The sequence below is a fragment of the Phascolarctos cinereus genome, unplaced genomic scaffold (genome assembly GCF_003287225.1).
Source record: "Phascolarctos cinereus isolate Bilbo 61053 unplaced genomic scaffold, phaCin_HiC Scaffold_2;HRSCAF=192, whole genome shotgun sequence".
NCBI classification, from domain to species: Eukaryota; Metazoa; Chordata; class Mammalia; order Diprotodontia; family Phascolarctidae; genus Phascolarctos; species Phascolarctos cinereus.
In genome coordinates, this window is record NW_027555625.1 from 265854128 (window position 1) to 265879183 (window position 25056).

Genomic DNA, 25056 nt, shown 5'->3' on the forward strand with positions numbered 1-25056 from the left:
GTGTGTGTGTGTGTGTGTGTGTGTGTGTGTATGTATAAAAGCACTCTTTCCAGTACAGCACTTACTGTGACCTTGAACAAATTACTTCACATCTTTGGGCCTCCCATTTCCTCATCTGTCAAATGAGGAGAGCAATGCCTGCTTGGCCTACCACACAGGGCAGTAATGAGGATCCATTGGAATGAGGTATGAGAAAGGCCAAAAAGTACTTTAAAAGCTTCATTGTGCCTAGTGCTAGGGATTATTCTTGAGCAAACACCAAACTGAGCATTCGGTATAATGTCACTAACTTTTAGGAGACCTTACTTCCTAACCCTTACTGGCCTGGAAGTCTCAGGCTGCAGGTCCTTGTCTCTATCCCTACTGACGCACAGAAGTGGGTTTTACAGGGGGATCTCCTTCCTTTCTCCCAAGAAATGGGGTTCTGAAAGCTTCAGGGCTCTGCCCTCCACTTTACCCTAAACTGCCATGAAATTTTACAGAATTTCAGAATGTGAGAACTGGAAAGAATCCTCACCATCCCCTAGGCCAAGTGTTCTTCACCTCATTTGCATCCCAGGCCCTCTTGGCAATCTGGGGAACATGAGGGACCCCAGCGCTTCTCAGAATAATGTGTGATGTCTATATCCATAATCAAAGGAAATGCTCAATTTCAGCTAGAGGTTAGAGGAAAATAGAAGTTTTTTTCCTGACCCACATTCACAAACCCTGTGAAATCTATACATGCTCCCACAGGGGGACCCCAGGTTAAGAACCCCCAATCTAGTCCAATTATTTTATGAATGAGAAAACTGAGGCTTGGAGAGATTAACTAACTTGCTCAGTTACTTAGTGGCTAAGTGTTTTAGCTTGAACATGAATCCAGGGGTCCTGACTCTAAGGTCAGTGCCCACCCGGCCACACTATGCTACCTCATCCTCAGTGCTTACTTCTTAGCTGGTGTGCCTTCTACCTATCTCTTGCTTTGTTTCTCATCATCTCCATCCCTCCTGGGAGACAAGTCTCTGCTGATCATCCTGGGGCACACCTTCCACAGGGTGGATTATCTCCTGCTACGGCTTTCCATCTCCCATTAGCAAGGTGGGAAGGAACATCCCCCAGACTTCATGCCACCAAGAAGCCTGGCATTCAGACCTGTCATATTAGATCCCAGAGCTAGAAGGGACTTCAGAGGCCCCGTAGTCCAACATCCTTCCTTTTCAGATAATGGAACTGAGGCCCAGAGAGGATAAGTTGCTTTCAAGGTCTTATAAAAAGTCAGCATCAGAGACTGGATTTAAACCCAGGTCCTTCGACTTAGAATCAAGGCCTGTATCAGGCTGCCTTGAAAACACATCAAAACGGCGCCTTTGTGGGTTTTAAAGGACACTACAGAAGTAGCATCATAGTAAAGTGGAAAAAGGTTCCTGGATTTGGAGTCAGAGGGCCTGGATTCAAATCCTACCTGTCACTCACTATTTGTATGACCTTGGGCAAATGAGTTTGTGTTTCTGAGTCTCAGTTTTCTCATCCATAAAGTGAGAGGGTTCAATGAACTCTAGGTAATTAGCTCTTCCAGCTTTTAAGCTATGACCCTATGATTGTTGAGTCTAGGGAGCTACAGCTCAGTGACACATAGGAAGAGAGAGTTCTGTGTCTCTGCTGCCTATCCTAAGGTGTCCTCCCTTACACAATTCAGTTTTCTTGGACCGCACAATCCCCAGGGCCAAGATGCTCAGAAGGGCTTTAAACGTAAGTCTCTGGTTCCCTCTAGTGTCCAAATAGAGGACACACAGTTACTACGGTCTATATACATGGAAGTCTCAAATCAACCTGAATTTCATGTCTTAAAACAAACAAAATCTCTCTACCACCAGGCCTCACCCTGGCTGGAATTCATTACTATGGGAATCTGCCTGAAGGGGCTAGTTTCCCACATGGAAAATACTGAACATTCATCTCCATGCAAAGAACTAGTTCTGTATCACACACACACACACACACACCCCTGCAGATTATAAAACCTTACGTTGGTGCTGAAACGTAGGAACACTAATGCATTGTTAATGAAGCTACCATGTGATCCAACCATCCTGGAAATAGCCAGACCCTTTGACACAGAGATTCCTTTGCTAGTCATCTACCCTAAAGAGTCAGGGACAAAAATAAAGGTTGCATATACATCAAAATATTCACAGCAACACTTTTGTGGTAGCAAATTACTAAAAAATAGTAATTTTTCTACTAAAGTGGGAATGTCTAAGCAAGTTGTGGTATGTGCATGTAATGGGATACTACTGCGCTTGGTGCATGGCACATTAGTAATTACCAAATCCTTGTTGATGGAGTAATTATAGCACAGTAAAAAATGATGAATGTGAAGAATTCAGATAAGCAAGGAAAAATTGACATTAACTGATACAGAGTGAAGTAAGCAGAACAAAGAAAACAGTATATAATTACTACAACGATGTAAATAGAAATAAGAAAAAAACCCCTGAAACTGAAAGGTGTTTAACCGTAATGTCCACATTTGTCCTCAAAGAAGAGATTGAGAAAATGGATCTTCCTTCCTTCTCTGTAGAAGTGAGGAGCTAAGGGTATGGAAAATTGCATACACTGTCAGACTCAGTTGATATCCTGGTAAGTTTTGATGGGTTATTTTTTCTCTCCTTTAATGCATTGCTTCAAAGGACTCCTCTCTGGTTTGGGGAGGCAGAGGCTTATATTTGGAAGTGAAGATGATATAAAGGCAAAAGATAATAAAAAAAATTTAATCTCGTGTTGAGAATTATCTTCTTCAACATTTCTGAAAGATGTCATGAAAGATGTCTCTGTCTGAACACCTCCAGAGCTCACTGCCTCTGGAAACATCTGTAGTTGTTAAAAAAAAATGTCTTATGTTAAGCCAAGATCCTCCTTCCTACTGCTTCCTGCCCCTGGTCCTGGTTCTGCTCCCTGGGGACAAGCCAAACAAGCTTAATCCCTCTCCCACATGACAGCACTTCGGGTGTCTGATGCCAACGTCTCTAGGCCAATCACTCTCAGTTCCCTCAGCTATTCCTCCCATGACGTGGTTTTTCAGGTCAGATGGATAACCTTGAAATCACGCTCCAATGTGGCATGTTCCTCTCTAATTCACAGAAGGATAAATGTTGCAACATGACATCTGTGTACAAGGGACATAGGTGTCCTTTGGCTGCCCACTCAGACTCCTCAGTGGCCTGACCACCCCTTTTTAAAGCAACTGGTTTTCTCACAATTTCTAAAACTTTCAATCAATTCTCCTCAGCTATGACATGTGCATACAGTGAATCAGGGACTATGTCCCACAACCATCCAAGCCACCAAAAGCAGAGCAAACCAGCAAGGAGCAGGAAAGGGCGCAGAACAGGGGGGAACAGGCATTTTATAGAGTTACAGATTCAGAGAACTGTAGAGCTGAAAGACCAAGTCATATCTCACCGAGACTTCATATTTTCTCTCCCACTCCCCACCTCCAGGACAGAACTCTGTCCAGAGCAAGTGTACTCAGTCATAGATTGTTGACTTGAGAGCACCTTAGAAATCAGCCAGTGAAACCTCTCTCACTTTACATGTGAGGAAACTGAGGCCCAGAATGGCAGAAGGAACTGGCCCAAGGTCACATGGCTCCTCAGTGGCAGAACTTGGATTAGAAACTAGGTGTTTTGACCCAGTCCAGCTCCTTCCACAACAGTGGTGTCAAATTCAAATAGAAACCAATCCCTGTGGGCCACATACTGACTTAGAAAACCACAAATTAACATTATCTATGCTGTATTGTATTTTTTAAATTTTTTGTTAAAGATTTCCCAATTACATTTTAATCTGATTCTACTTCCCTTGGGGTTTTGTGGGTCACTGGGGTGCCTATGTCTCTGAGCGCCCTACACCACCACCATTTTCCCCACCATAGGCATTCGCGGAGTGTTCTGTCTGAATGTGGGTCTGCCGAATTTCATTTCTCCAACTACATTCCTGAGTCATAGAGAAAGCGTTTGGGGTATATTTGTCATAATGGGTCATATTCACAAGCTATCTGTAAGACCTCACTTAGCCTCTCTGGGCCCCAGGTTTCTCATCTGTAAAGTAGGGAGTGGGACAAGATGACTTCCCAGGTCCCTTCCTTCTCTTTAGCTATGATCCTACCATGGAATTCTCTGGTCTCCTCATTAAGGGTTGTAATTGTCGGGCATCTTTCCTTAGAGACTCATCTGCTTCTTTGCCATCTACAGAGCTCCCCCACACCCTCATCCTGTTCAAATAGCACTGATAATTCTTTACCTTTCCTGTAGCTCCATGGGACACGTACTTAGCCCCTTCCCGACGGGCAATTTCCACCTGTTTTCGAGCAATGCAAGGTCTGGCGAGGGAGGTGCCCAGGAGGTAACGATCTTCATACAGGGCGCTGGACTGAACAGCTGGCCAGATGAACTCTTCCACAAATTCCTTACTGACATCCTCGATGAAAACCTAGGGGGTGAAAGGAGCAAAAGCTCATTGAAGGACATCTGGGCCTGGTCTGAAAGTCTTGCCTTAAAGAAGATAGGCACAGAGATCCAAACCAGAACACTGGCCTAGAAGCAAACTAGAATAATCTCTGCCCAGAAGGCTAGGGAAATTCCCACAGGGCCTGGAGGCGTTGATTCCAGGGACTAGCACCATCCTATGAGATGTCACAGGGGCAGGAGAGTAAGGCTTTTCTTCTCCAAAGGGTCCGATATTGTTTAGCTCTCACCCCAATTTCCTCCCAGTGGGGATAACCCCTTTCCCTCTGTTGCTTACCTTCCTAAGCAGGATGGGAGAAAGTGGCAAAGAACAAAAAAGATCCAAACCAGCTGGAAGGTTGAGTCTCTGTTTCCCAGCTAGTGGCATAAATTTAAACTCTGGGCCTCCAAGCCAAACTTTTGGAAAAGTCCCTAGGCTTTCTGCTTATTGCTGAGAGAAGCTACCTATGTCTACACCCAGCATGGGCTGGGGTTTAGTTAATAACCAGCAGCCAAAGTTTGTAACTTGTCTGTCACCTCCTGTGCCCAGCCCCTCCTGTGCCCACCCTCTACCTTCACCCCTTGCCCAGTTCCCACTTCCTATCTGATCACTACCTTTTTAGCTCCAAGTTTCAGTGCCTTCTTCCTGGCCTCTTCAAAGTCCTCCTTCTGTCCAATGTTGGCCTGAAAAACAGAGGAGCAAAGAGATCTCATGAATGTAGGGGCACTCCAAAGTGGGAAAGAAGGACTCTCACTTCAGAAAGAGCTACTGCTTTGCCTAACCTTCCTAGCAAGGAAGGAAGAATCCCTTATGCTTAATAGGGTATGCATTACTTTCAAAGCCCTTACATCTCATTTTGGTCCTTACAATACCTACAAGGGCAGAGCAGACATTATTATTCCAATATGCCAGTTGAGGAAATTATATTTGTCCAGATCTCTACCAAGAGGCAATATTACATAATGGTTGGGGTACTAGACCTGGCATCAGGAAGACCTGAATTTGAATCATTTGCTAGCCTCAGACACACGCTAGTATGACCTAGGCAAGTCCCTTAACCAATCTGGACCTCAGTTTCCTCATTTGTCAAGTGAGAGGGTCAGACTTGCTGGCCTCTAAACCCTTCCAGCTCTGGCTCTATGATCCTGTGACCCAGATAAGTATGTATATGATCATTTGGGGAGGAGAGAGAGAGACAGAGAGAGAAAGAGAGAGGGAGAGAGAGAGAGAGAGAGAGAGAGAGAGAGAGAGAAGAGAGAGAGAGAGAGAGAGAGAGAGAGAGAGAGAGAGAGGAGGGGAGGGGAGGGAAGAGGGAGAGGGAGAGAGAGAACTAATTACTATAGGGATGATTAAAGGCTTCCTATAGGAGATGACACCCAAGCTAGGTCTTGAAGGATGCCAGGATGCTAAGGAGTACAGCTGGACAGAGGACTAGGCTACCTCCAGAGGAAGTGAATTTCCCCCTGCACCAGAAGAAGTCTTCAAGCAGAGGATGACTGACTTGTCCAGAATGTTATAATGGGGATTCTCTCTGTGGAAGGGTTAGACTGGTTTGCTGAATTCGGGGATTCTGAGGGCATTCCAGGCATGGGATATGGCCTTGTGAAGAACATGAATGCAGCAGATGGAGGGGCCGGATTTGGGGAAATGACAGGAAGGCCAGTTTGAATGGGAAGTGGAGCAAAGGAGAGAGAAGAACCTGGAGGCTGGGAGTTCAATGAGGAAAAGCTATTGCACGTTCTAGGTGATGCCACCTGGGTAGAGAGAAGTGGACACATGTGAGTGATGTGGTGGGGATAGAATCTATAAACTCAGCACTGATTTACATGAGGCAAGGGAAGAGGGATTCACTGAGGAAATCTCCAAAGTTGTAAACCTGGATGAGTGGCAGTCGAGTGGTGCCTTTAACAAAAAGAGAGAGGAAAAGAAGCAAAGTAAGTTGGATAGGGGAGAGGGGGAAAAGAAGATGAGTTCTGTTTCAGACATGTGAAATTTAGGATGCCTTCAGGACTTCCAGTTGGGGTTGGGTGTTGGGGATATGGGACTGAGACATAGGCTACAGCTAGGTCTAGAGACTTGGGAGCCATCTGCTTGGAGCTGAGAGCTGAGGAGGGTCCTAAGAGAGAGGGAACAGAAAAAAGATAGTCCAGGACAGAGCCTTGGAGGACACCCACTCTCTTTGCCCCCATCACGTTCTACCTTCTATAGCACTTACTGTGTGCATAACCCTTTCTAGAAAAAAAATAGCTATTAATAGCTAGTATTTTGCTTCAGGATTTTGCAAATATCTCATTTGATCCTCACAACATCCCTGGGGGGTAGATGTTATTATTATTTGCATTTTTCAGATGAAGAAAGTAAGGCAGGCTGGTTAAATGGTAAGCTCTTTGAAGGCAAGAATGAAGACATTTTTTCATCATTGTATCCTGAGCACCAAAAACAGTGCAGTAGATATTTGGTAAATACTTGATAAATTAAGCAGAATTTAATTCTGCACACAGTAGGTACTAAAATATCTGTTGAATGAATGAATGTAAACTTCTAGACTCCTTGTTTCATTCACTGTAATTGTACGGCCAGTGTAGGGTGCCTGGTAGGCACTTAAATGCTTTTTGACTGATTTTTTATTTTATCCACACCCTTTCCCCCACCAAAGACCTAGCTTTAGCCCACTGTACATAAGTATTTAATAAATACTCCAATCACAAATGATTGTAAGTTCGTTAAGGGCAGAGACCATGTCTTACTTGTCTCTGTATTTGCCCCCATTGTACTCTACATAGAGCAGGTGATGAAAAAATTTCACTGAATAGGAAACATACTATGTTTCAGCTCTATTGGGGTTTTCTTCAAGAACAAACGTATAAAGAATGGCTTTTAATCTATGTTGCAGTTTCTTCTAATACATTGTAAGTTTCAATAGGGTAGGGTTGTGTTTTTTTTTTTACCTTGAGGTCTCTATGTTTAGCACATAGTACGTACTTAAATGTCTGCTGAATTGAACTGAATTCAATTCCATTGGACAACCCACAGAAATAAAGTGACTTGCCCACATAACCAGTTGGTATCAAAGGTGACACTAAAACTCAGGTCTGGTTCCTGGTACTATATAGCTGATAGATGTCTAAGGATAGAGCCATAACTAAGCCACGGCTATGAAGACTGTGTCCCAGGGTGATTTAAAGGGCACTGACAGCAGTTAGAGTCTTTCAGTCATGTAGAAATAGTTTAACACCTAAATAGGAAGAATAATTAATTAAAATAGGAAACCACCAGATGGGGATGGGGGTAGGCTGAGCTTCATACTGTACTTCTCTCCCCCCTCCATATAGCAGCCTCCCCAGCAACAAGATCCAATATCCAGGAGAAGAAGGTTAGAGAGAATAAACTCATACCATCAAGGTGTACAAATAGAAGTCTATAGAAAACAAGGAAGAAAGAGTGGGAAGAGCAGGTAACACTTGGCTTTCACTCTCATCTGAAATGGGTCAAAGGGAGGAAAGAATATACATAGATATACAGAGCTGGCTAGCGAGATACATTTCACTCAACAGAACAACAGGAGAGAAAGGGGAGAAAGGCGAAAGCAGAATAAGAGAGGATGGATTAAGGGAGGGAGTAGTCCTAAATAAAACAAATTCTAGCTAAGGATGTAAAAAAATATTTATAGCAGACCTTTTAAGAGTAGCAAAGAACTGAAAGCAGAAGGGGCTCCCATTCATTATGGAACTGCTGAACAAGTGAAGTTATATCTAAGTATGATGAAATATTATTGAGCTGTAAGAAATGATGGAGGATGGTTTCAGAGAGACCTGGATAGATTTCTAAGAACTGATGCAGAGTGAAGTGAGCAGAACCAGGTGAACAATTTATACAATTACAACAATATTGTAGAGACAAACAATTCTGAAAGACTTAGGAACTATGATTGGTATAATAACCAACCCACAATTCCAGAGGACTTTTGATGAAACATGGTCCCCACCTCCAAGAAGTGAAAGACTCAGAGAACAAAATGAGACATTTTTTTTGGACATAGCCAAAATCGGATTTTTTTTTGCTTTACTATACATGCTTGTAACAGGGTATTTCTTTCTTTCCCATTGGGGGGGGGGGAATGGTGTGGAAGATAGGGAGAGAATGCTGATTTTGTCTCCCCTAGTCTCTCACCTCCCACTCTGAGGTAGGTATTCACACACCCTCCCCCTAAATAGGGGCACCTTTGTACAGTTTGGCCCAAGAGCAATATGTGTGCCTTGCTTGCCTCAAGCACGGTTATTCCTACCAATGGCTCTGGCCAGTGATCATGGTGTTCTTATCAATGAGGAAACAAACAAGGACATTTCTGTACTGTTACACCTCAGCCACTGAGACTAATTTGGGGAAGATCTGTCTGAATTAGAGACTTTGTAAAGAACTGCTATTTTGTTGGACTTAAGTCACTGTAATCACTCTGAGTTAATAAAATATCGGGTCTTTAGGAGTCTGCTTTAATGATCAGCTAGGCCCTGCTTGAATTTAACATGTAGACTATCTCTAAACCACCATTTGCCCTCTAGTAAGTAAAAATTCCCCGATAATTGTATTTGTTCACTTCTTTTGCTGAGCTAAACCATCTTCCATAGACAGTACAATGACAGACTTGTCAGGAAGCCTTGGCTTGCTAACCCCCTGATCATATGTCCTCTGGAATTGTGGTTTGTCATTACACTGATCAGAGTTCCTAAGTCTTTCATTCCAACCAAGGGTGCTCCTTCCCTAGATCCTGACCTCTTGCTGCCTGGATTCTTGGCCCTGGCCTGTTCTCACTGACTGGATCCTCAGGCCTGGTTTCCTGAATGTCTGTGCCCCAACCTTCTAGCCAGGGTTCCTGATCCCTACACTTCTACAACTCACAGTACTTGCCTGCCCCTCCCTGCCTTGACTGCTCTTACTCAACTTAACCTCTGACCTATCTTATGTATGGAACTTGCTAGCTCCCCCTCCTATTAGGCTGAGCCCTTAGGCCTGACCATAGAATCATAGAAAGTGAAGATCTGGAAGGGACCTTACTGCAACGAATCTCAGAAATGACATGACACCAGGAAGGCTCCTTAGGAAGCATCTACTCCAGCCTTTCTCATTTTACAAATGAGGAAACTAAGACCTAGAGAAGCAGTGTCCGGATCATGATCACATGTGGAATTAAATGGCAGAGCAAGAATTTCAAATCAGGTTCTCTAATTCCAAATTCAATGGGGTTTCCCCCTCTTCGATCAAGTCCAATGACCACTGAGGTCTAACTTGACAAATATTAGCTCTGTTCCTGTCTGAACCATAAGAAATTCTAAATATGTGGCATCTCAATTAAGGGGTTTTATTGTGATAGTTCTTATTCAGTCATCTCAGTCATATCTGACTCTCTGTGACCCCATTTGGGATTTTCTTGGCAAAGATACTTGGGGTGGTTTGCCATATCCTTCTCCAGCTCATTTTTACAGATGAGGAAACTGAGGCAAACGGGGTAAAGTGACTTGCTGAGGGTCACACAGCTAATAAGTGTCTCAAACTGGATTTGAATTCATGAAGATGAGTCCTCCTGATTCCAAGCCCTCCACCCGCTATGCCACCTCGGGGCCCCTTTTGTTGTGGTTAGAATCCTGGCTTTATCACACCGTAACAACACAATGTTCTTGTGGATAAGTTGAAAGCTGAACACCAACCTCTCTCCACTGCAGCCTTTGGCTCATTTTAAGACAAATGGAGAGTCATGTCATTTCTGGATTGGTAGACATAAACAGACTCTGGCAGAGAGAAAGGCTCTAAGGATGTGGCATAGGACTGGCATGGTCCAGGGTGAGCAGTCCTTCCTGAGTCTTGGTTTTCCATCTACAAAATAAGGTTTTGGACTAGATGGTTTCTTAGATCCCTTTAGAGTGGCATTCTCTGTCCTAAGGGCCCCCTTCCAGCTCTGACATTCTCTATCCTAAGACCCCCATTCCAGCTCTGACATTCTCTGTCCTAAGGCCCCCCTTCCAGCTCTCACATTCTCAGCCCTAAGGCCCCCCTTCCAGCTCTCACATTCTCAGTCCTAAGGCCCCCCTTCCAGCTCTCACTTTCTCTGTCTTAAGATCCTTCTAAGCTCTGACACTCCACGTGCTAAGGGCCTTTCTGATTCTGACATTCTATGCTTTGTATTCTGAAGTTCGTAAAACTCAGATATTCTAGGATGCAGGATCCTTGAAGACATAACAGCCCCAGGCCATGCTTGATATTTTCTCTGAATCTCCAGCTACTGACACTAGAAAAGGAGACATTTTAAAGATGAAAGTGAGGAAATGAAAAAATAAAGTAATTTGCCTAGAGTCATTAGGCTAAAGGCAGAGTCTGAGCTCCTTATCAGTCTTCTCCCTCACCCCTCCACCCTCACCCCATCCAAACAGGATTTGGCCTAACCAAGACAAGGTAAAACTTTGATACAGACACAAAGAGAGACAGACAAACTGATGTTGTCAGGGAGACAGGTTAACAAGGAGACAGCTGTCACAGGCAAATAGAGAGGCTCACCAGGTAGGCAATAACATCATAGCCTTGCTCCTTCAGCCACACCAGGATACAGGACGTGTCCAGGCCTCCACTGTAGGCAAGAACCACGGTGCCTTTGCCTGACATCTTATCTAGAGAAATCCAGGGAGAGTTAGTGGCTATGGAGAAGGCAAGGAGACAGGCCTCCTTTGTCTTCGTATCCGCACCTCAGGGCCCAGTATAGTGCCTGGCACACAGCAGGCAATTAATAAACGCTTGCTGATTGTTTGCCCGGCTCTCCCTATAAAGCCAGCAACCACTCAGCCTCCTCAGACCATTATGGCCCTCCCAAGGCCCAGAAAAATGTGCCCATGCCCGTGGCAGGCTTCCCAGAGAAGCAGGGACCCGGAGAATCTTCCCACCCAGGCCTCCCCACCTGTGGCTTAAACCAACAAATGAGCTGTCCTGACCCCAGCTCCTCCTCCCCACCCCAATCCCTCCTCCTGTCCTGGGAGGCTGTGATTGGCTCTCCTCCTCGAGTTCCCCAGGGGAATTTATCTCACAGGCTGAGGCCCTAGGGGAGAAGGTCATTGTCCAGGCAGAGGACAGAACAGTCAAATGTAATCAGCAGCAGTTGAACAGTTTTTACCTCCCTAGTTGCAGGTGATGGGGGAAGGGGGAGGGTGTGTGAGGGGGGAAAGAAGGGAACGAAGGGGGAAGGTTTAGTGCAGTATTTGGCACATAGCAATTACTTAATAAATGATCTATTATCTAGTGACATCTATCTACCTCTACCTATTGATCCATCAATCTATCTATCTATCTATCTATCTATCTATCTATCTATCTATCTATCTACTGAGGCAATTGCAAAGTGATGCAATAGATAGAGAGCCAGGCCTGGAGGCAGGAAGACCAGCTTCAGACACTTCCTAGCTATGTGACCCTTGGCAAGTCACTTAATCCTGATTGCCTCACCAAAAAGCAAGGGAAAAAATAGTAAATGCAAACAGTTTTGGAGTGGGAATCAAGATCTGTGACCTCGGCAAGTATTTTTACCTCTCTGAACCCAAGTACCACATCTGTAAAATGGGGATAACAATCTGTATTCTGATTATTTCACGGGGCTTGAGGATCAAAAGAGATAGTTTATATGAAAGCATTTGATAAATCATGTGTACTCGTAATATGCATATATTGGATGTTCGGCTTCGAAAATAATGCTTTGGAGGTCAAAATAACTGAGATGGGATTCAGAAAGACAAGATCACCTGGCAGGCATGACTGACAGTTTTAGTATGAGTACTTATAAACAGATAGGGAGCTTGGACTTCAGATCCATAATCAACAAACATTTATAAGGCACCTATAATGTGCCATGCACTGTGCCAAGCCAATATGAGAGATTGGATCTTTTTCAGAAACAACGTTTAATGGCCTTCAGATCACTGATACAAGAGTTCGTAACCAACACAAAATATGTCCTATGTGATGTATCAGATAAATGCTAAAGAAAGCATGTATAACAGTCTATAAGGCCCATCACTGACCATCTCATCCCTTGTCTTTGAAGATGATGTGACTGAGGCTACAGAGACAGAGGAGTCAGAGGGGAGCACTGGCCATGACCAACATGTGATCAACAGTGTAGCTTCCACTCTGATGTACAGTATGGGATTATACAGGCTGGCAGAGTAAGCTAACCATGAAGTCTAGTGGCTTGTGTGACTCAGCCCCAGCCTTCATCCAAAGTCGTAAACACAGTCCGAGAGTGTGGCTTATATAGCAACTAGAGCTGGGCAACTGGACTGACAAGGAGAATGCTGGGAGGAATCTCAGAGGTTAAACCAAGTCCTTAGAGCCCAAAGCCAATGTTCTTTCTGCTACAGCTGACAGAACAGTGGGTGAGGATTGAGAAAGCATTACAAATTGCAAGGGTTGGACCCTTGCAATTGGGTCCAACTGAGGTATTTTCTAGGCTCTGATGTATTTTCTAGACTCTGAGGCATTTTCTAGCTCCAAAAGCCTGTGAAGAGTATCTTCTTAGGGCTGGAAAATACAGTGAAATTCCACGAGCACAGGATTTGGAACCGGAGGACCTGTGTTCAAAGCCCGACTTTGCTCCTCACTATTTGTGAAGCTTCGAGCAAATTGCTTCACTTCTTTTGGCCTCAGGAAACATTGCTAAATCATCTGCAAGGTCCTTCCCAGCTCTAAATCTCACCGGGGCTTAGAGGCACTGGTATCCCAGCTCAGGAATTTCTCTCCCTATGGTTGAGTGAACCCGGCACTGCAGAGACAGAAGCAGGTCAGGTGACTGCAAGGGTGAGTGTGGGTAGGGGCCTCTGACCTGCTCCTAGGGTCTGTCTCACCCTAATCAGCTTTGAGCAACATGTGACTGGGCAGCAAATCAAAGACTAGCAGAGTCAGAAGGGGCCTTGCTCCCTCCAGGGTAGCATCTCATGCAGGAACAGCCTATGTTTATATAACCCCGTTAAGGTTAACTAAGCACTTTCCTTACCACCACCCCATGAAATAGTGCCAGTGTTATTGTCCCCATTTTTTGGATGAAGAAACTGAGGCTCAGAGAGGGGAAATGACTCGTTAGATGTAGGTGGATATAGATAGGATAGAGAGACAGATATAGGTAGATAGATAGATAGACAGATATAGACAGATAGATAGCTATTAAGTGTTGGAGACAGGATTTGAAGTCCAGCACTCTTTCCATTAAGCCAGTTTCAGGGTCTGTCACACCCAGCTTTGAAAGATGGGCAATGGGGGCAGGTAGGTGGTGCAGTGGATAGAGCACCAGCCCTGGAGTCAGGAGAACCTGAGTTCAAATCCGATCTCAGACACATAACACTTACTAGCTGTGTAACTCTGGGCAAGTCACTTAACCCCAACTGCCTAAAAAGATTTTTTTAAAAAAAAGAGAGAAAGAAAGATGGGCAATGGAGACCCAAGGGCTGGAGGTAAGGGACTTGGTGCAAGGGCTGGTAAGACAATTGAATAGGGCTCTGGGCCATGAGAAAACATTAAGTATAACCAGAGGAAGGATTAGGGAGTGGGATTTGTAATTGCAAAGCCCAGGGGGTCTATGGAAGATCACCTTGCCTGCACAGAGGGTTTTACAGTTATCAACACATTTCCACAAGCAGGACAAGGCTTCTAAAGATAAGCAATTTGAGCGGGGTCCCACCAAGTGAGTTTTTTGGCAGAACCAGGACCAGAGCCTTGCAAGGTCTCGGTTCTTAGGACAGTGCCCTTTTTACCACACCATGGAGCCTAAAGACTCACTGAACTGTTTTTACTGGCTGTGTCCCATGGCTGGAGCTCTCTCCTTCCTTATCTCTAGCTCCTGGCTTTCCTGGCTTTCTTCAAGTCCCAGCTAAAATTCCACCCTCTGCAAGAAGCTTTTTCCAGCTCTTAATCTTAGTGCCTTCCCTCCAAGATGATCCCCAAACCATCCCGTGTGTATCTTGTTTGCACATGGTTGTTTGCATGTTATCTCCTGCATTAGGAGGAGAGCCTTTCTTTGTATCTCCAGGGCTTAGGGCAGTGCCTGGCACATAATAAAGGCTAAACTAAGGCTGGCTGACTGACTGACTGACAAACAACACAGTCCATAAAACCACGAGGATTTCCAGAATGACCACCCTTCTTTCACAGAATAGTCTTTAACCCTGTAGGGAGCGGTGTGGTACAATGGAAAGGGTGATAAAGTCAGAGGAATCCAGTTTTGATCCCTAGCTCTGCCACTGACTACTATGTGACCTTGGGCAAGTCTTTGGACTTATTTCCTCGTCTGAAAAATAAGATGATTGGATTAGATAACTTCTAAGGTCCCTTCTAGCTCAAAATCTGATTCTGTTTATTTTATCTTTGATATTCTATGTGCATATATTTGTATATACATGTGCATTTGTAGGCACAGGTATATTTACATGCTTATGTGTACCCACATGTGTATATGTCTGTGTATACAGATTCGTGGTAGTTGTTTTCAGTCTGACTCTTCGTGATCCCATTTGGGGTTTCCTTGGCAAAAATATTGGAGTGGCTTCACCATTTCCTTCTCCAGCTCATTTTAGAAGTGAAGAAACTGAAGCAAACAGGGTTAAGTGACTCATCCAGGGTCACGCTGCTGATAAATGTCTGAGGTCAGATTTGAACTCAGTCTTTCTGACTCCAGTCCAGGCCCTCTATCCACTACATCACCTAGCTGCCCATATAGATTTGTTCATGTATATTTTTTCCACAGTTAATAAGTGCTTGGGGAGCATATAAGTCATCTAGTTTGATTTTACAGGTGAGGAAACTGAGGTTCAGAAAAGGGAAGTGACTTGCCCACGATCATATAAGTAGCAGATTGGTATTTGAGCCCAACTCTTCTGACTTTCAATCCTGAGCACTCCCTCGCCACTGCAGATCTCTGTGTTATGTATGCTGAAGGAAGGCAGACCTAACAAGCATAGAAAACCAGTGGCGTAGTAATCTGGGAAAGTGATGCAAATACCTTGTGGATTGCATCATAGTAGCTTTAACAGGGTCCCAGGGCTAACAGTTCAGAAAAGGAGACTGGCTCCTGACATTTACATTTCCAAGGCAGGTTTCAGCCTGCTTGGCATCCACCAGCCTACGCTCTCTCCTCCCCATCCATCCCTAGCAGCAGCTAAACCAAGCTTCCTGGGAGGGCTAGGGATAGAAGAACATCAAATTGCCTACTAAGGAGATGTAGGTGATACAAGCAGGGGAAAGGACATGCTCTCTAGGTCTCAAAGGCAAAAAGTCCAAACATGGCTGCAGAGGAATTGCCAGGCGATTCCTAACATTCCTAACAAAATCCTAACATTCAACAGACATTTTGTAAGCACCTACTATGTGGATACTGAGACAAAAACAAAATAGTAACAATTAGCTAGCACTTAAACAGCACTTAAAGATCTGCAAAGCACTTTGCATATGCTAATACATTAGATCCCCACAGCAGCCCTGTGAAGTAGATGCTATTACTATCCCCATTTTACAGATGAGGAAACTGAGGGCCCAGAGAGGCTAAGTGACTTGCCCACAGTCACACAGCTAGCAAATGTCTAAGGGGCAATTTGAAGTCAGGCCTTCCTTCACTCTATCCCATTGCGTCACTTAGCTGCCTGCCTTCAAGGAGCTTCCATTCTAAATATAAGCATAATATGGATGTGTACATAAATAATATAAACATATGATAGATCCTAATATAATAGATATAATACTATATGTTAGATAATACCATCTAGTGCTATAGTATATAAAATAGACATGTACATACGTAATATAGAAATACATACGCAAATATATAGAAGAGGCCTCCCTTTGGCTTCTGTTCTTTTCTCCACTAGCTTTGACCTAGGCCAACTCAAGTCTTCCATATTCTCTGTATCCAAAGGCAAGGGGCATGTGTCTAGAGAACTTGAGGGGGAGACAGTCAAGGGGCTGATCCACATGTAAGACTTTACTCTGGTGGGAAAAGGAGCAACGTAGGCTTTGGTCTCTGGAAAGTCTTATCTGGGCTATGACCTCTTGGCAGGGCCATAACTAGCGATTTCTGTGCCTGGGACAAGCAGATGAAACAAATCCTAGTGGAAGCAAGGCCAGCCTGGAGAAGAGCTCCAGTCTAGGTAGGGCTACCAGACGGAGGTAGCTTCCAATTTTAGTTATTCTTACCAAGTGCTTTTTTGTTGTTTCTAAGCTATTAAAATACTGCATGCGCTATTAGCACTCTCTACACTTGGTGCCCTAGGGCAAAGCCCAAGTCATTCCCAGTCTAGCCGTGGCTCTGCCTCAATCATCCTGGTGGAGGGTGCTCTACCCTGAACAAAACTGATTTAGCTTTGATCTGAGTCCATAGAGAAGGCTAGATCTGCCAGGTTAAGGGCATCGCGCCAGTGAACTGGAATCATGCCCACTAACCCCTGGCAGAGGGTCTAGGTAGCTGGCTGTTACTCAGCATCAACACAGGTAGAGAGCTATTTTTGGGGTAGTGGCTGATATACTGGCAACAACCAGGTCATCTATCTGAGCTGAATCCAGGCTGACGAGCTCCATCCCAGGCTGCTCACCACTGAGCCATTCAGACAAGCTACTCTGGACAGAGGGCAAAGCACACAGACCCAGATGAGCGGGGAAAGCTGGTGATAGCTTTCTTCAAGCGTTTCCTAACAGTCGTATAGATTTACAGAGCACTTTATGTATATTATCCTACCTAATCTTAAAACAACCTTGTAAAGTAGTTGCTATTATTACCCTCATTTTATAGATAAGGTAACTCCAACAGTATGCCTGGTGAAAGGCACATAGTAGGCCCAAAGATCATGCAGTTCCTAAGTATCTGAGGTAGGATTTGAACTATCTGAACTCAGGTCTTTCTTTTGTCACAATCATCATTCCATTCACTGGGCAACAGCCTGAAGGCCACTGGATCTGGGCTTCCCACAACCACAGGAGGACTAACTGTACTAGATTTCTCCCTCCCCCGGCTCTTGGACACATGTCGCATTGCCCAAAGTGTCTGTGAATGCCACAATGTCTCCAGGCTGTGGACTGTGGGTTTCCACTGCATTTTCAGGAAGAGTTATAGGTGGGGGTGAGGGGAAGCAGCCTACCTTGCGGCAGCAGGAAGCATGCCAATATGTTCCAATGCCCTCTAGTGAGATACTGCCAGGCTAAGTGGCAACATCCCAGCACCTAGGCTGGGCCACCCTGCCAGCTGAAGTGCTCAAGCCAGCCCTAGAGGAAGCTGACACGCTATCAAAGCTCTAACCAGGTCGGGGTGGTTGGAGAATCACAGAATCGTACATTAGAGCCAGAAGGGACCTCAAAGATCACCTACTCCACGCCCCACCCTGTTTTACAGATTAGGCTACTGGGCCTAGAAGTTAAATGACTTGCCCAAAGTCATATGGGTGCTAAGTGACAGAGGCAAATCTTGAACCCAGGTCCTCTGTGTCCACTGTACCATGCTGCCCCAGGGGGTCAAGCTTAGGAAGCCCAATTTAGAGAGTGCAGCAGTGTAGAAACAACAGGGCCTAATTAGTAAGAACAACTAGTTAAAATTGAAAGCTACCAGAAAATGGGTACAGGGGGTAGGGAATCTGTGGCCTGGAGGTTACATGTGGCCCTCTAGGTCCTCAAATGTGGTCCTTTGACTGAATCCAAACTTCACAGAGCAAATCCCCTTAATAAAAGGATTTGTCTCTAAAACTTGGACTCAGTCAAAAGGCCAGACTTGAGGACCTAGAGGGCCACATGCGGCCTCGAGGCCAAAGGTTCCCTACCCCTGGGTTAGGCGAACTCCTCACCTGTTCTACCCTTGTCCTTCCCTCTCTGTTAAGGGCAAGCTTCCTGAAGCTAGAGGCCACAGAAGTTCTTCATCTGTGTTAAGGGTCCTGGGTACAAAATTTTTTTGCTAGTTTAAAATTCTATAGTGAGTTTGAGCCATGCCACCAAGCAGTCATATGACCTTGGGCCAATTACTTTTCCTCAAGTCTCAACTTCCTCATTTGTAAAATGGGGCTGTGAATCCCTGCTATAATGTCTATATCCTAGGGTTGTTGCAAGAACTAAAAGAGATAATGTGTACTGCAAAGGAGATGCAGAGTGTTGGCATTAGCACTTCCTAATTTTACTTAGGTTATCCCAATCTCTATCAGGTACCCTGAATGTTTCCCATCCTCTCCCCTCAGCAGAGTCCCCTTTTTCTCTGGCCAGAGCAAGAAGACTTAAATTATCATAGCTACTCACCAGAGGTTTCCCCTTCTTGGCCTTGATCTTGTATTAGAAGATGTATATGGTTATGGAGTAAGGTAGGAGAGGAATTAGCTGAGTTGGGTGAGGTTTAGGAATCAGGAGGAGCCATGGACACAGTTTTTAAAATTTTAACTTAAAAATTTTTTAATTAGCAATTAATTTTCTTTTAGTTAACAAATCACAATTCACTATTATCAGGTAAAAAGGGTTGTTTTCAGGGAAGAGAGTCAGACTCTGAACTCTCCAGATGAGGGCCTACTTCTTAGGTGATTATATTCTCTTGCTCTCTTTCCACTCCAGAGTTAGGGCAGTAGAAACTTGGGAGACCCAAAGTGCATCCCATCCATGACAGATTGTAAAAAAAAAAAAAAGGCCACTTCCTTGCCAACTTCTGCAAAAGCCCAAGTGAGAACATTTCCCAGAAGCGGGAAACAATAAAAACTAGTGTTTACATAGAACTTGAAATTTTACAAATTGCTTCCCATAAACTATCTCATTTGAATCTCACAACAGCCCTGTGAGGTAAGTGCTATTATTATCCCATTTTGTAAATGAGGGAACTGAGGCTAACACAGCTTAAGAGACTTGCATAGGATCACCCAGCTAATAAATGTCAGAGGTTGTATTCGAATCTACGTCAGCTAGGTGGCACGGTGGAAAGAGAGATGGACTTGGTGTCTGAAAGATCTGATTTCAAATATCCCCTCAGACATTTACTATCTGTGTGACCCTGGGCAAGCCACCTCGGCTCTCTCAGCCTCAGTTTTCTGATCTGTAAAATAGGAGGACAATAATAGCACCTACCTCACAGGATTGTTTCTGAGGAGCAAATGACATAGCATATGGTTTGCAAGTCTTAAAGAGCAGTATAAATTATTATTAGTAGTATTAGCACCAGATCAGGCACTTACTCCAGGTTGACATGCTGCCTCAAAATAGGAAGGTCAACCTCATACTCTTCCTGCACTCTCATAACTCCCTTATCCTCCTTGCTTATCTTATGCATCCATTTCACAGATGGATAACTGAAGGGGCAGGGAGCAGCTGTAGAATCGAGGCCCAGCCCAGCCCACTTCCCTGAAATGCACAGGTATCCCAGAGCTTCCCCTGACACACAGTTGGACCTGGGGAATGGGAGAGGTGCTTCCTCACTTTCACAATGTCCTCAACCTCCACCTCCAAAAAATTGTCCTGAGGGGCCAAGGACAACAGAAAGTCTGCCCGGGAAAATCCCCATGGGGTGGGGACCTTTCCTTCTTTCTTGGGTGACTCCCATATCCTTCTCTAGTTTTCTTGTGCCAGCTCCTTCGGGGAGCAGTAAAAGAGGGAGAAAAGTCCTTCAAATTTTCCAAGCAGGAAGCAGAGCAGCAGGGGATTGGAGGAGGGAAGCTATCTACCCAACTTCGAGGAAGCTAAGTCTCCCAGGGGTGGGGAACCTGTGGCCTCCAGGCTGCAAGTTCCCCACCCCTTGGGCCTAGCCCATTCCTAGGCCAGGCAGGACTGTTCTGTATAGACTCAGGGGCCTGACCCAGACCCCCAGAGACCAGCAGGAAGAAGGCTGGATAGCTCCCTGGCAGGTTCAGCCGGAAAAGGAAGAGGAGGAAAAACGGAGTTCAGGGAAAAACCTGTTTTCGGCCTTGGCAGAACTCGGTGTCCAGGGCTCTACCAATTCAGGCTCATTCTTCCTTTAAGGACATAGGGCACCTGGCCCCTTTCAGAGCACCCTGAGAGCTATGTGGGTGGGGACTGAATTCAACGCGGCCCCTAGACCCCTTGCTTTCAACTCATTGCTGTAATTCAGGAGCAAGCGGGGCCAGCAATAGCATTTTAAAGGTTTTCAGGTATTTTAACCTCCTCTTGCCTTATCCTGCAGGATTAAGGACTTCACAGCTCTGCCTCCCCTATGCCTAGCAGGTTGGTTTCCTTCATCTGAGACCGAACTCTCACTGTCCTCAAAGAATCGGCTCTTGTCTCTCCTCAACTATCCCTGACTCTTCCTTCTTCTCCTTGCTCGCTTCTCTGCCTCATCTCTATTTCCCAGCTTACCATTTGTGTGACCTGGGAAAGCCCGTCAACCTAAATGAGCCTCAGTTTCCTTATCTGTTAAATGGGAATATTATGTAATATTTTACAGAGCTATTGCGAGGAGAGAACTTTGCAAACTTTAGCCATGTGGGCTAGTATTATCATTCTGATCTCAACTTTTCTCCCAAGCACAATGCCTCGAATATATGTTTTTTAAAGAATATGACCTGTGATTTCCTGGGCAGAGGAAGCATCTGGTAAGTTTCTCTACTACGGTAAGTGCACACCTCATCTTCGAGAGTGCTCGGAGCACTCAGGTTTAAGTGACTTGCCCAGGGTCAGAGAGCCAAGCTGTGTCAAAGGCAGGACTAGAACCTTGGTCTTTATCAATCCAAGGCCAGCACTCTCTAGCCCCTACGCCACGCCTCCAATCACCTGGAACATACGCAGCACCTGCTGAACAATGTTCGATGAATATAAATTTTATCTTTTCTCCCTCTCTAAACGGATCTCCCTGTCTCGCTGCTCTTCTCCTTTCCCCACTCTTCCCACTTCTTTTTCTCTACGTCTAACCCTACAATGTCCTCCTCCCAGGGCCCAGCATGGCAGTGTAGCTGGGCCCCGGGGTGCAGGAGGCATGGGCGAAAGCTGGGGAGCTGCTCCCACCAGCTCCAGCAGGTGCCCGCCCCGGGAACTAGGGGCAGCCTGGTGGCGCAGCGAGGTGGTCCGGCCACCTGGGAGAGGACTGAGTAGGACTCATTTCCCCAGGTAAGCGAGCGGGAGGCATCGGTGCATCAGCACAAAACCCTGTACCGCGCCAGGTGCCCTCCTTACCGGTGCTTGGTGAGCCTGGAGGAGTCCGACCTGCTGCAGAGACAAGGAGGCTGGAATCGTTCCCTGCGCTCATCTCTGGCGTTATAAGAGTCACAGACTCCCCCCGCCCCCTCCAGCTTCCCGCCACCCACCGGAAAGTGGCAGGAGGAGGGGATAGGGAGGCGGTGCCCGACGTAGAAGTGGCGCACACCCCAGGCCCCGCCCCTACCCATTCATTCACAGCTTTCCCCACCTCGGCTCTCCTTGGATGCTTACAAGCGTATACGCTGGGCACCGCGACCTCTCGGGGCCGCCACGACCTCCTGGCCTCCAGGGACCAGTTCCTGCTCAGCTCCCAGTTTCCCTCTCGTTCGCCAGGCAAGCTGGGAGGGGTGAATCCAACTGCGATTAGTCTGAAAGGCGCCCCATAAAAACAAGCTGGATTCTAACGAATAGCCCTGAGGCCGGGGTGCAGGAAGCGGAGGGCACTGACCCAAGCACACCCCTGTACCACATTCGCCGGACTAAAAGGCTTATGGTAATAGCTTCCTAACTGGTATCCCTGCTTCCATTCTCTCCGCCATCAGAGAATGCATCCGACAGCCAGCAGCTTAATTAATATTCCAAAGGCACAAACCTGATCCCTCAAGACTTGGCTCAAAAATCTCCATCGCCTACAAATAAAACTAACTACTTTATTATGCAGAGTATAAAACCCTCTACAATCCAGTTCCAGTTTAGCTTTCCACGTTTATTTTCCATTACATCCCCTTCAGGCTCTCTACCCCATAGCTCAGGCAGGCTATTCATCACTGTTTCCTGGCTGCATTTGCTTTTACCCACCCAACAGGGTCCCTTAACAGGGTCTCATTTCATCCAAGAGTGTTTAAAGCTTTCACTTCTTTTGGTACCCTACTCAGGGGCTGCCACCTCCACGAAGCTTTCCCTGATTTGATTTCCTCCTTCCTTGAATCTCTCATACCACTGTTTCCCTTCTCCATTTCAAGTTTCTGAGCTTTAGGATAGATCTACCTTTCCTCCTACCCCTCCCTTTGTACTTTTGTTGTTCAGTCTTGTCCCCTGATTCATAAGCCCATTTGGAGTTTTCTTGGCAAAGATATTGAAGTGATTTGCCATTTCTTCTCCAGCTCATTTTACAGATGAGGAAACGGAGGCAAACAGGGTTAAGTGACTTGCCCAGGGTCACACAGTTAGTTTCTGAGGCTTCATTTTAAATTATTAAGATGAGTCTTCCTGACTCAGGCCAGGCACTCTATCCATTGCAACACTTAGCTGCCCCTCCCTACACTTTAGTACACTGGCTTTGCAAACTGCCCAGACCAAAAACATTAATCACTCAGCAGCCAGTCTGTTGCTTTTGAGTCCCCTTGGCTGTCTTTGGGCCTTGGATGTCTCCAGGCTCTACTCTGGAAGCTTTTCTTGCTTGGTAGGAGCTGTCCAAGCTTGTGCTCCATTCACATGGCCTTTGAGAATCCAAGATCACCTCCACAAAAGAAATGGCATTAGAGGAGTCTCTAGGTTGTATTAGTTATTTGTGTACCTGCCACAGCTCTGCCCTTGATCCTCTGAACTTCTTCAGTCCACAAGCATTTGATAAGTAATTACTATGCATCTAGCACCCATGCCAAGCCCTGGAGATACAAAGAAAGGCAGAAAAGTCTCTGCCCTCAGGGTGCTTACATTGTAATGTCCTTTTATGTCTTATGTCTTTTTTCATCTTGTATCTGGTGTTTTTATAGCACAGTGCATGGAAGGCATCAAATACCTACTTGCTGAATTAAACAAGGAGGATGCCATCCTAAGATAGGTCAAGGGCAGGGAAAGAAGAAAGGCCAGTTACCTCTAGATTAGAAACCCCTCCCCCAGCATTACTTTGTCAGTGAGTGATTCCATCATTTGTGTGCTACCTCCAAGGGTGAAGACAGCAACCCCATCTACCCTTTCTTATTTAGTCCACAGCAGAACTACCCAATGTGCTGGGCACCTTCCTTTAGGTCATCGAATATTCCTTGGGTACCAGTGTAGCACTTGGTTTTCCATCTGTTATCCTTTGCTCCCCCTACATGACCCACCAGCCTTCTTTTCCAATCATACATTTCTTAGATCTTATCTTTTACACCACTCCTTTTACTATACAAATTAACTGACATAAAAGTGCTGCCGTCATGCAAGTGATTTTCACAGTAATTTTTAAAAATCTGTTTGCAAAGCACTTAGAAATATGTCAAAGTACTTCCCAAGGTAGTTAAGCCTCATTGCTCAGATGTCAGACCAGCTAGCTATTCCATTCCTGACTTTTCAGATCAGCACCACTTTTTTTGGGTAAGGAGAGGAAGAAGCCTTTCTCCAACCACATAAAAATCTTTCCCAGGAGGTGTCAAAGTAGATAGAGCACTGGCCTCGGCATCAGGAGGATCTAAGTTCAAATCCCACCTCAGACACTTGACATTGACTAGCTGTGTGACCCTGGGCAAGTCACTTAACCCTGACTGTCTCGAAAAAAAAATCTTTCCCAGGGAGCACATGAGCTCCTTCTTACTCTTACCAGCTCCTTGAAGGGTGCATTATCTGCTGGGTAGCTTATATGCCAATTGGGAAAACCTGTCTAGTAGTTAAACATCTTTCCTGAGGCCACCAAGGAAAACTGCCCTGTAAAGAAGACTCAAGTATTATGCCTCAACATCTCCATCACAGCAAAAGGTACAGGCTCCAATAGACTTATTAGGGCACTAATGGAGCTTTCAGGAAACAGATATTTCTTACCCAGCCTTCCTAGCCAAATTCACTGGTACTACAACCCTAAGCCAAAAATTCTAGAAACTAGAATCAGAGAATGGTCGAACTGGAAGGGCCGTTTGAAACTATCTACTTCACCCCCTCACTTTCCTTCTAGGAAGTCCTATCCCACTCCATGACGTAATTGTTCTCTGTGTCTAGAAGTTGCTTTTTATGAACTTACCTGAGCACCTCTGTCTCCTCTGGCTTCCTCCACCTCCCTCAGCCCCACCCTCCAGGTAGACTTTGTCTTCACTCTCTTTGTAACTACAGAGATTGGCAAAAAGTAGGTGCTTCATAGATGGCTGTTGAATTTAGTTGCCTAAGGTCATAGTTAAGCCTAGAACACCTGAGTGTCCTGGGCCAGTCCAGTGTTCTCTTGACATCACAGTATTTTCAGACGTCATGCCCAGAGCTTGCTGCTGGGGGGTGGGGGGTGGAATAGGTGGAAAAAGTTTGAAGGATTTGGGGTCTAAGAATATGGAGCAGAATTCCAATAATGCCTCTTCACTACCTGTGTGACTTAACTTGAATTCACTTAACTTTTCTGTGTCTCAATTTCTTTATTGTAAAATGAGCTGCTGGGCTCTAAATTTTCTTCTAGCTTTAAATTTATGGTTCTGGGGCCTGGCTGGCTGGATT

General features: G+C 45.4%; 1 protein-coding gene across 1 annotated transcript in view; it reads right to left on the bottom strand.

Annotated features, from left to right (window-relative positions):
- Positions 1 to 21746, bottom strand: part of ASS1 (argininosuccinate synthase 1) — an 82963-nt gene extending 61217 nt beyond the window's left edge. The window contains exons 1-4 of the mRNA XM_020973549.2: positions 21640 to 21746; positions 11035 to 11144; positions 5103 to 5171; positions 4285 to 4473 (exon numbers count right to left, since the gene is read on the bottom strand). Coding sequence (XP_020829208.1) covers positions 4285 to 4473; positions 5103 to 5171; positions 11035 to 11144; positions 21640 to 21712 — 441 coding nt within the window. The 5' untranslated portion in view covers positions 21713 to 21746. The remainder of the gene's footprint in view (positions 1 to 4284; positions 4474 to 5102; positions 5172 to 11034; positions 11145 to 21639) is intronic.
- Positions 21747 to 25056: the final 3310 nt, after the last annotated feature.